General features: G+C 36.3%; 1 protein-coding gene across 1 annotated transcript in view; it reads right to left on the bottom strand.

Annotated features, from left to right (window-relative positions):
* The window catches only part of LOC126484896 (dynein axonemal heavy chain 10), a 1,141,797-nt gene that overhangs the window by 521,861 nt on the left and 606,877 nt on the right, over nucleotides 1–13,059 (bottom strand). Inside the window, exon 37 of the mRNA XM_050108495.1 lies at nucleotides 5,405–5,619. Coding sequence (XP_049964452.1) covers nucleotides 5,405–5,619 — 215 coding nt within the window. The remainder of the gene's footprint in view (nucleotides 1–5,404; nucleotides 5,620–13,059) is intronic.

Genomic DNA, 13,059 nt, shown 5'->3' with positions numbered 1-13,059 from the left:
GTTATTAAAATGCAGGTGACCTCGTTGCACTACCATTAACCCACCTTTTCAACAGTTCATCCACAACTAGAATCTTTCCTTCCTGCTTAGAGATAGTGAAACCAAGGCACTGTTCAAAAAGGGCAGGAAAGAAGACACAGCCAATTATGGACCTGTTGCTTTTCTATCTGCAATTTTGAAAATACTAGAAATTTTTTTTTGTAAGACATTGTTAAATTTTCTAGATAATTGGAATATATTATTCACAGCCCAACATCATTTCCAGAAAGGCCAATCAATAGAAATATTTGAATTTCTGAGTGAAGAGCTCCAAAAACTTGACAGTGGAGAAAAAGAGATTGGAATATGCCTTAATCTGTCAAAGACCTTTGATATCATGGAGCACATCCTATTGCTGCAGAAACTTGATAATATTGGTTATTTATTTATTTATTTATCGTATGGCAACAACAGCAAACATTGACAATAGTATTGGTATCAGAGGACCACCTAAATGGCTTAGATCATACATTACGGACCACAAGCAAGTAGTAGAAATACAATTTCAAGAAGATAATAATTCAACTAGACACTATTCTGATTACAAAGAAGTAAAGTATGGCATACGGCAGGGCTCAGTACTGAGTACCATAATATTTTTGATATATGTAAATGGCTTAGCATTCACTGAGCAGTATCATAGCAGTATCAAGTTTGCAGATGACACAAGAATCTTACTCAGTGGGAAGACACCAGAAATGTTACAAATCTGAGACATTAATGTGAGAGATTAACTAGTGTTATGACATGGTTTACCCAAAACAAACTAGTAACAAATAAAAGTAAAACAGTATTCTTAAATTTGCATAATATCATGAGAAACAGAGAAGAGCATATAAAAACAGAGATATCAGACCAGGCACATATGTTGTAAGTGTAGCAAATACAAATTTTTTTGGGATATAGCTCCAAGATAATGTTAGATGGGATACTCACATTGATAAGAATATTTAAGAGACTAAGTACCATGTGCTATTTAATGAGAGTGCTTGAAAACGTGTTGTAAGGACTGTCTAATTACTTTTTATATTCTGAAATATGGGATCACTTTCTGGGGTAACTCGCCATCTTGCCTAAAACTCCTCAGGATGCAAAAAAGGATAGTGAGATTTAATGTTGGAATGAAAAAAGAACGAACTCTGCACACCACTATTTAAAAGGATGGGGATTCTTCCTCTTACACGTAGTTACATGTTCGAAAGTGTAATGTTTATTAAGAAATATGCAGTAACAAATCTGAGTGTTCTCCTCAAAAATGAAAATCTACATCAACACAACACAAGACAGGAAACTGACTTTCACATGATCCAAATAAAAATCCAGTTTGCAGCAAAAAAGGAACATTACACCATGGTAAAATTATTTACAATAAGTTCCCAAAAGAAATTACAATAATAAATTATATAAAAAATTTAAAATATTATTAAAAGAATATCTATTAATGCATAGCTTCTATAGTCTGGAAGAATTCCTCCAAAGTCTCTGAGCGCTTAAGAAAGTTAATGTTACACGTATAAGCCACATTATTTATCTCTTACAAAAATTTGTGTAAATATGTCTTTCTGCTTGTAGTATGTAATGACTATAATCATTAATATTAGTTTATTCATATTTTCAGTTGTAATTTTCTAGCTAAGGTGGTATAATTTTATGTCAGACCTGAAAGTATGTATTCATTGTTGTAAAGATGAAGGTAAATTTTCATTGACCAGTCCAATATCAGATGTGCTGTACTGTACATGTAACATTTACTGGGCCAAATAAATACAGTGGAATATAATACAATACAATTATTGCTCAACCTCAAACTGTGCCTTTTTTGTGTGAGCAGTTTTATCAAAATCAATTAACTGAGTGGAAGGGAACAATGTAGTAAAGATGGATCCCTAGTTGTACCAGGGAATACAATATTTGAGGTCTGATACAGAAGGAACAAGAGCAATGCTGTTAATTCACAATCTTACCAAATGTATAGTCAGAGGCCATAGTCTTAATTTGAGCCAACACACACGTGAAACAATTCCTTTTGTTATTCAAAACATTTCTGTATGTCATTTTTCACGAGACTGCAAATGACTTTATCTGTTATTACTTTACTCTGATACAGAAGGAACAAGAGCAATGCTGTTAATTCACAATCTTACCAAATGTATAGTCAGAGGCCATAGTCTTAATTTGAGCCAACACACACGTGAAACAATTCCTTTTGTTATTCAAAACATTTCTGTATGTCATTTTTCACGAGACTGCAAATGACTTTATCTGTTATTACTTTCTAACAGAGTGCAAGAAATGTCTGTATTAAACGTGTCCACCATTCCCATTAAAATGATCAATTTTGATTAAACTTGTCAGAATTATGAGCATTTGTTGGCAGAATTTGAAATCAGAAATGTCAATATTAAGAGTGCAAAAGGAATTTCACTGTTAAATGCAGAGGAAACAGATTATTATAAATATTTTTCCATCCAAAAAAAAGATTAAATGATTACATTTAAATCATCTGTGAAAATGAGGGAGAATTACAGGACTAACTGAACAGGAAGACAAGTCCACTGAGCACAGAATATGGATTGAGTGTAGACCCAAGAAAGGGGCAGGGGAAATGTGATAAGTGACACACATAACATTAAAATTGGGGGTCACATAGTACACAAAGTGTAAGTATTCAGCTAGTCTGGAAGTAAAATATAACTTGTTTAATGAAGTGAAATATAAATGAGACTGGTTGTGATGTCTTTCTTTATGTACATATCAAATACTACTGTTGTACTACTACTACTGCTAGTACTACCACAACTACTGCTACTACTGGTTATGGTATCTTTTCTTATGTGTATGTGAATTCTACTATTACTACAGCAACCAATGTATGAAACATACAAGGTGTGGTCATAAAGTAATGGGAATTTTTTAATTTCATGGGCTCTATACATCTGAGTTTCAAAACTTTTTTTTTTCATTTTGGTACATATGTTTGAATTCTCAGCTATTTTGAACATTTAGTTCAATGTTGACAGTGAAAAATATTATATTTGATTTCAAGTACTCAGCAAATTTTTACTTCTGAAAAAGATGGATCAAAGAATTTAGATTAAATTTTGCTTGAAAAATGGAATAAAGTTCAGCACCACATTCACATTGTTGACTGTGGCTTTTAGTGAATCTTCTACTAGTAAGACAAAAGTGTAAGAGAGTTACAAATGTTTCAAAGCGGTCGAGAAGACATTGAAGATGACAGCCATCCTGGGTGTCCTACCAAATCAGTTGCTGATGACAATGTGGGAATAGTGAAGAAAATGGTTCTGAAAATCATCAAATCACCTTCAGAGAAGTTGCTGATGATGTCAGCATATCATTTGGCTCATGATAAACAATTTTTTCAGATGTTTTGCAAATGAAACATGTAGCAGCAAAGTTTGTTCTGAAACTGTTGAATTTTGATCAAAAACGATGACACGTAGTCAGTCTATAACTTCTAAAGAATGTTACAACAGGTGACAAAACATGGTTACATGGATGTGGCATCAAAACCAAGACCAAACTGCCCCAACAGACTGCCTGAAGAGCCAAGACCAAAATATATTCGACAAGTTTGACCACATATGCAGGTTTTCTTTGATTGCAGTGGGTTAGTCCATCATGAGTTCCTGCATTATGGCCAAGTGGTCAATTATGAATACTGAAACTTCCTGCAGATTAAAACTGTGTGCCGGACCGAGACTCGAATTCAGGACCTTTGCCTTTCATGGGCAAGTGCTCTACCAGCATGACTACCCAAGCATGACTCACGCCCCATCCTCACAGCTTTACTTCCACCAATAAGTTGTCTCCTCTCTTCCAAACTTCACAGAAGCCCTCCTGCGAACTTTGCAGAACTAGCACTCCTGGAAGAAAGGATACTGCAGAGATATGGCTTAGCCACAGCCTGGGGGATGTTTCCAGAATGAGATTTTCATGCTGCAGCAGAGTGTGCGCTGATATAAACTTCCTGGCAGATTAAAACTGTGTGCCAGACTGAGACTCGAACTCGAGACCTTTGCCTTTTGCGGGTAAGTGCTCTGCCATCTGAGCTACCCAAGCATGACTCACAGTTTTAATCTGCCAGGAAGTTTCATATCAGTGCATTTTCAGCTGCAGAGTGAAAATCTCATTCTAGAAACATCCCCCACACTGTGGCTAAGCCATGTCTCTGCAATATCCTTTCTTCCTGGAGTTCTAGTTCCGCAAAGTTCGCAGGAGAGCTTCTGTGAAGTTTGGAAGGGAGGAGACGAGGTACTGGTGGAAGTAAAGCTGTGAGGACAGGGCGTGAGTCATGCTTGGGTAGCTCAGATGGTAGAGCACTTGCCCACAAAAGGCAAAGGTCCCGAGTTCAAGTGTCGGTCTGGCACACAGTTTTAATCTGCCAGGAAGTTTCATATCAGCGCACACTAAGATTGCAGAGTGAAAATCTCAATCTGGAAACATCCCCCAGGCTGTGGCTAAGCCATGTCTCTGCAATATCCTTTCTTCCAGGAGTGCTAGTTCTGCATAGTTCACAGGAGAGCTTCTGTGAAGTTTGGAAGAGAGGAGACGAGGCACTGGTGGAAGCAAAGCTGTGAGGATGGGGCATGGAGTCATGCTTGGGTAGTTCAGATGGTAGAGCAATTGCCCGCGAAAAGCCAAGGGCCCGAGTTCGAGTCTCGGTCCAGTACACAGTTTTAATCTGCCAGGAAGTTTCATATCAGTGCACACTCTGCTGCAGAGTGAAAATCTCATTCTGGAATAATGAATACTGTGTGGATGTTACGTGCCTTTTACATGAAGCAATCTGAAGAAAATGAACAAAACTGTGGCAAAACTATTCACTGAAATTGCATCACGATAATGCTCCCACTCACACCTCAAAGCTCGTTTGTGACTTTTTGGCAAAAAAACAAAATTGTTATGTTGTATCAGCCACCGTATTCACCAGATATGTCACCCTGTGACTTCTTTATATTCCTGTGGCTGAAGAGAAAATACCATAAATGTCGTTTTGCACCAGTGATGAGATAAAAACAGAACTGATAAGAAACTGAACACCATAAAGAAATGTGAGTTCCAGAAGTGCTTCCAAGAGTGGAAAAAGTGCTCGCACAAATGTATTATATCCAAGGGGGATTCCTTTGAAGGGGATGAAGTTGACCTTAATGAATAAATAAAGATACTTTAAGAAAAAAAAATTATCATTACTTTCTGACCACACCTCATACAGTTACATTAAGTAAATACACAGTATGGATTCAATCATCTTCCATTAAGTACTTGATGACAGAAATGCACTAATTTCTATTTAAATATGTAATACCTAATAAATTAAGGAATCTGTGACAAAATAACTAACCTTGTAGAGATCAAGTGTTAGCTTCATGATGTCAGGTACTACTTTTTGAACTTCATCTGCGAAAGGCTCAGTATGCCCTGCCAATATTGAGTAATAGATTCGATATAGTGTCACATCAGATGGAAAGATCATGCTGAATGCACTGAACATTGAAATAAAACGAGGGTCCACTTCATTACGACCACCTCCAGCCTTTCCCATTGCAGCCAGATACCCTATAGGACAACAGTCATATGAAATATCTTCAAACATTCAAATAATATACATTATTACTATCTCTTAACGATGATGCCATTCTTTGATGTAACTTTCCACTGTTAATTTACTGCTTATGAAATGGGTAATTAATAAACCTGTACCTGAAATAGTAAATATGCTATAAGATTGTAGTGCATGAGCTGTTAGGTGTTACATACCATAAACATTTATGAGACACATAATCAGTACACATCTAACAGCATATGCTACCTAATACTTTTGAGAATGCAGAGCATAAAAATGGGATTCTTCTGGAGCCAATACCTTAATTTCTATTAGTGATAGTAAAGTAGGGTCAAGTGGTTTGGATATGCCATGGACTAGGGGCTATTTGTATACCCAACAGAAGAATTGTCTAGGTGTCACTATTCTACAGTACAGAGTCAAAGTACGAATATTACACACTTCCTACTGCTCAGGCAAATGGAGCAAATAAGTTGGTTCTCTTTGCATTTAATGTGGTCTACAATGGGCCTTGGAGGCGTAATTAGTTCATGGGCAATTCCTAGAAAACACTAAAACAGTTTCTTTTTTTACTACTTTATGTTCCACAACTGATCTATGGATACCCAGGCAACTATGCACAGAAAATGGCTGACATTTTTATGATATATTCCTAAGATCTCATCCCAAACAATCTTGAAAATTATCTTGGTATCTTAATCCATTTCTGGTGCTTGTTTAACAGATGAGGAGCGAAATCAATCTAAAAAAACTTGCATTATCTCCCTGAAAAGTATGCTAGTCCCTGAAAGGTTTTTGTGAGTATAATAAAAATGCATTAATTATGGATATATTATGTCTTTGAAAGTAAGAAGGATAGATTAAAGTGTTTTAATGCATGTGCCAAATGTTTGTCCATATAAATTAAATAAAAAGTAATGAATCCATAGGCAAATGCTCAGTGCTTCTCCATGGTTTATGTTCTAAATGGTTGGATTATTACCACATCAATAATAAAGAATGAAAGAAAATATAATCTAGTAACATGGTATAGGCTCTTGATGAACATAGTTCATCTGTGCGAGAGCTTTTTGTTAAATACTCCAGTAACATATAAGTTTGTAATAGCATTGCAAAAAATATAGGAGAAAGGGTATAAAGGAAGGAGTCAGGAAACATCTGTTTGAAACAGCTGATGGAAATCATTAGGATATGGAGAAATTTCATCACTGAAAGCTATAAAGGTAAAGCTAATAAGCTATGTATATAATTTCAAATTTGATGAAGTGGACCCAATTTCATGTAGATTTGTGTGAGAGGAATGTTTGATGGATCCAGAGAAGGGGTGGTCTAAACTTTGGTCAGCTGAATCCATATAAGGTTGGACCTGTACCATGTTAGGGATGCATTGGTGTATTGGAGAATAAAGGGTAGGCAGACCCAGAGAAGGGATAGACTACACCTAGGTCAGGTGCATCCATAGAAGAAATGACTTGTGAGTCATTCCACGTGAAGTGTCCTAGGGCTCCCATATCTACCATCTTCAATTTTGATGAAATTTGTACATGATATACCTGAGGGCCTTACATGAACTTATGCAAAGTTTCAGTCTCACCTGTAATTGGGTGAGGTGCTAGAGCCATTTTCGTGAAGACCACTTTTATAGAGACCGAAAAGTCGTGAAGAAATCGTCAAGTTTGGCATTCCAATGTTCCTAATGTAAAAGAGCTAGACTCTTGCTTCTGGGTATAGTGGTACAACTTTGTGTGCTCTACACCCAAATGTTGCAAGTAGAGTTCAGAAAGCAATGCATTTGGAATAATCTCAGTTCAAAGTGGGTAACAAATCATGTTGCGAGAAATTTGTCCCATAGTTTAACGAGGCATAAGTAGTGGAGAAAGTGCTCTATGGACCTGGTCTTTTGCCAAACTACTGACTGTCTGGGAGTTTAGTATATCACAAATTTTGGTCTGGCTTGTGTGTTTAATTACTGTGCTACCATCCTGTAAATTAGCTAAAAAACATGAATGTATCAAAATATACCCGTGTTCAAAGTCATGTATCTCAAAATGGACACCTACCACATAACATTCATTAACACCATTCAACAGAGCACATTTCATTCTATTAGAAAAACTTATTTTCATTTTGGTGTCTCTTTGGGTAAGGTGCAAAAATGTCACCTAAAATTTGGAATTTTGTTGGTCACGTCTTCATTGTTTAAATATTCATTTTGCTATTTATTCAGTGATTTTAAACCTGTTTGTGACAGATCCATTGCTAAATTTAACCATTTAACTGTACTAGAGATTGCTACATAATTTTTGGAAAGCTGAATGCTTATTAATTTTATTTCTTTTCTTTATTTAGGACTCGGCAATGTCATTTTAGTGTCTGAAGCATATCAAGTTGTTGCTAAAATGGAAGAACAAGATCAAGTTAATGTATGCAGTTTTGGAAATACTGATTCCCCATGCCATTTAACGACATACAGTGCCTTAAAAGGACTGAAAGCTGTAAAGCAACTTTCCTTAGAAGAACAAGAATTACTTACTAGACGATTGGTTTACATTCGACTGAAAATACCCAACTATGCTTCCATCATGAAGCTTTACTCCTAAAAAGATTTGAATTTTTGTAAATATCATGCTGCAACCCATTTAGCAAGAAAAACCACACTGCACAAAAATGCTTGCGCTCAATCAACATAGAAACAGGTGACCTACTAAAAAGGATAACCATGTCTGATATTAATCTGGGCCAAAAAATGTGCCCTTCCTGTAGAAAAGAATTTGATACACTGAAATATTCACAAATGGACGTTACATATGAGTCATATAAAGATGATGAGACTAATGTTGGTCACAATTTGAATACAAACATCTGTTGGAATATCACCACTAAAATTTCAACAAATTGGTACAAGGGATACAAAAGGATATGCAAAGTGCAAAATACATCAAGTTGAAGGTGCAATTATTAAGAAAATTGCAAGAAAATTGCAGAAGTGGGAGGACTTGATCCCGGTGAACTGGAGCAACCATCCACAAGCAAGCAATGCTTGACTTGCTCAGATTACATTGAGCTGATCCAAGAATTGAAAGAAAAATTACATATATCAAATAATAACAAGAAAGTTCAAATTTTGACCTTAGTTCTCCAAAGCTGGTCTATCAAAAAGACAATGGAAGAATTTCGTGTTTCAGAAAGAATGGTAAGGAAGGCTAGAAAGTTAAAAGCTGAACAGGGAATATTGGAGCCCAAAGGTAAATGTGGGAAAAAGCTTTCTGAGGATGTGAAAGCAAGAGTCACAGAACATTTTTATGATGAAGAGTTCAGTTGGATTTGTCCAGGAAAAAAGGACTGTATTACTGTTCAGATAGATGGAGAAAAGGTTAAAAAACAGAAATACTTATTACTGAGCAACTTAAAAGAAATGTTTGTTGCATACCGCAATAAAAATGGACCGAAAATTGGATTTTCCAAATTTTGTGAATTAAGGTCAAAATGGAGCGTGACTGTAGGCACATCTGGTTCACATTCAGTTTCTGTCTGCACAATACATCAAAATGTAAAACTGATGTTGGCAGATAGCCCAATAAAAGAAGATTACAAAACATTACTGAGCAAAATTGTCTGTAATTTGGAAACAAAGGATTGCATGCTTCATCGCTGTGAAGTATGTCCAGGAACAGAAGCTCTAAATGAATATTTGGAAAGTGCTTTTGCAGATATTGATCCTGGGGATACAATTCAGTTCAAACAATGGACTCACACTGATAGATATACACTTGAAACCAGAGAAATGACAATTGAAGAATTAATTGAACTATTAGTTACAAAACTGTTGGCCCTTTCTACTCACTACTACATTGCAAAGCATCAGAGCAAGCATTTGCAGTTCACTAAAGAAGGTCTAAAACCAGGAGAATTGGTTATATTAATGGATTTTGCAGAAAATTACTCCTTTATTGTCCAAGATGCAGTGCAGGGATTCCATTGAGAAAATAGTCAAGCTACAATACATCCATCTGTCATTTACTACAAAGGTAACGAAGACCTAAAGAGTGTCAGCAACTGCATAATCAGTGATTGCCTCCGACATGACACAGTTGCAGTGCATGTGTTTTTAACATACTGGATCAAATACCTTAAGTGCATTTTTAAAGAAATTGAGCTTATTCATTATTTTAGCGACAGTTCTGCAGCACAGTACAAAAATTTTAAGAGCTTCCTAAATCTTCGCCATCATCAAAAAGATTTTGGCATTACTGCAGTATGGAATTTTTTCAGAACAAGCCATGGGAAATCACCATTTGATGGAATTGGGGGCACAGTTAAGCATTTAGCAGCTAGAGCTAGCCTTCAACCCCAATTGACAACCAAATCTTAACATCAACTGATCTGTTTGAATACTGCAAAAAAAAGTTCATGGCATTGAGTTTATTTATATTAAAATAGAAATTACTGCAGATGCAAAAATTGACCAAGAGAAACATTTTGAGGATGGATGTACAGTGTCTGGTACAAGAGACCATCACCATTTTGTGCCAATTGATGAAAAGCGACTTAAGATTCACAGAGTATCAAATGATACATTGTCCTTTATGGCAAATGTTAACCGGCATGCTAAAGTTGCTACTAAACATGTTGCCATTAATGAACTACAGCCTGGCCAGTATGTTGTTTGCGTTTATGATAGTAAATGGTGGATAAGAAATACCTGTGAAGTTTCATGTGAAGAAAAAGATGCCTTGATTAATTTCATGCATCCTCATGGAGCTGCTCAATCATTTCATTGGCCTACTAGAAGAGACATATGTTGGATCCCAGAACAACAGATAATTGCAGTCATACCAGTCCCAGCTGCTTCAATGATTGGGCAGCAATACAGTTTGCTGGAAGCAATAGTTTTGAACATCAGCAAAAAATTTAAAACAATTAACAATTGAAGAATTCTGTATTATGGCTTGGGAACCACAGAGAGACCCAAAAAAGGCTTGTGAACCTGCTAGATACCCACATTCAGAATTGGGAACCTGCTAGATATTCGCATTCTGGCTTGGGAACCTGCTAGACACCCATTTTCAGGCTTGGGAACATGCAGTAAAGAAACCCACCTGTGGCTGACCCTGGATGGCTATCGGGCATGGCCTCTTGGTGATGGGGTTACCAGTCTTGAGATTGGTAGTGGCATAATGACCATGGACCAACACAAGGATTTTCTTAACTACCAGAAAAGTCAATAATTTAGGCGCATTTTTGCACCTTACCCAAAGAGACACCAAAACGAAAATAAGTTTTTTTAATAGAATGAAATGTGCTCTGTTGAGTGGTGTTAACAAACGTAATGTGGTAGGTGTCCATTTTGAAATACATGACTTTGAACATGGGTATATTTTGATACATTCATGTTTTTTAGAAAATTTACAGGATGGTAGCACAGTAATTAACACACAAGCCAGACCAAATTTTGTGATATACTAAACACCCAGACAGACAGTAGTTTGGCAAAAGACCAAGTCCATAGCGCACTTTCTCCACTACTTATGCCTCATTAAACTATGGGACAAATTTCTCGCAACATGATTTGTTACCCACTTTGAACTGAGATTATTCCAAATGCATTGCTTTCTGAACTCTACTTGCAACATTTGGGTGTAGAGCACACAAAGTTGTACCACTATACCCAGAAGCAAGAGTCTAGCTCTTTTACATTAGGAACAGTGGAATGACAAACTAGACGATTTCTTCATGACTTTTCGGTCTCTGTAAAAGTGGTCTTCACGAAAATGGCTCTAGCACCTCACCCAATTACAGGTGAACCTGAAACTTTGCATAAGTTCATGTAGAGCCATCAGGTACATCCTGCACAAATTTCATCAAAATTGAAGAAGATCGAGCTGGGATCATCTTCTAAACTGGGACACTTGACATGAAATGACCCTTGTACCACTTCTTTCACATAGAGGTGTGAGGAGGGAGACACCTGTGTCAAAAATATTTAAAAAAAAGCATATGTACAGTACCAACCTACAGTATAAGGTATGAGTGAAACTATTACAGACATAGGAAGTTGTAATGTGGCCAGACTGGTAGACTTACCTGGGCAATGAGTGAGTCTTGGAATTCTCAAGCCTGCACAGTTTTGATTTACCAAAATCTGAGATTTGAGACCTTGGAGAGTGCTGTAGATTAAAATGTGACCATATCCTTATGGTAAATAACAACTTAAACCTTGTCTGTATCAATAAATTTGAGAACCTGATGCTGTTTTATACAATCATTAAAGACAGTGTACAGCTGCTTACATTTGAGCAAAATTAATGAAATAATGATTGAGTTTTGTCCACTAGGACAGCTCTTATCAATTCCCTTCATTTATATCTAGCAATCACAAACTGAAAACACTGAAATAAGAAGTAAACGCATACATGTGTTTTGTTGGGAGAGGAAGTGGAGGGGGGGGGGGGGGGGGGGTGATAGCTTCAAGAGCTTCATTTTAATATATGTTAAATTTAATCACAATGATATGATACAAAAAGTTGAAAGGTTACAAGAGAATGGTAATTACTGTATTTACCTGATTGTAAGACAACCCTGAATATAAGCTGATATCTTCAAGAGCTTCATTTTAATATATGTTAAATTTAATCACAATGATATGATACAAAAAGTTGAAAGGTTACAAGAGAATGGTAATTACTGTATTTACCTGATTGTAAGACAACCCTGAATATAAGACAACCCCTCTTTTTTATGTGATTCCTAGAGAAAACTTTTTAAAAATATATTCTTACTAATCAAAATTTTCTCTGCCTAAATAGTTTACGTACACCTACTCAAAACTTATGTCATTTATTGATTGTCTACATTTTGATAATGCAACAAGAAATAAAATAAAAAGTAAGAAACTGTTTGCATTAATTTTTCCCTTCACTGCTATTTTGTTTAGACCTTTTTTTTAGACTGTTATCTGCAGTATCATTACTTTTCATCACCATCATCATCACTGTCATCACCTTAACAGGGCAGATGTGAAACATATCTTCATTGTCACAAATATTTGGCTGTTTCTTCTGACTACTCTGCAATTTCTGAGGCTGTGGTGTCAGTAAGATCTGAGAACAGCGAATTTTGATTCTATACTGATGTAAGAAAGTCATAGTGACTCTTGCCTCCAAACATATAATCTGCCTGTTGCTCTCTCCTTGGCTGTTTAGAACCAGCAGCTCACATACCCCCCAGTTGTTCCCGTCATACCTCACAATGAGTGTCAACAACATTGCTGCATAAAACATGTAAGAGGCCACTGGTCCCAATCTACACATTTAGCATATCCTGCAGAAATATGTGCTATTTTTGAGCATTTATCCAATTTTAAGGTCAATTCGATTCCAAAAGCAAATGGATTCAGGCAAACTGCAGTTTAAATGTGGTAGATGTTCATAAAT

Source organism: Schistocerca serialis, chromosome 6 (genome assembly GCF_023864345.2).
Source record: "Schistocerca serialis cubense isolate TAMUIC-IGC-003099 chromosome 6, iqSchSeri2.2, whole genome shotgun sequence".
NCBI classification, from domain to species: Eukaryota; Metazoa; Arthropoda; class Insecta; order Orthoptera; family Acrididae; genus Schistocerca; species Schistocerca serialis.
This window is presented reverse-complemented; position numbering and strand designations above follow the sequence as displayed.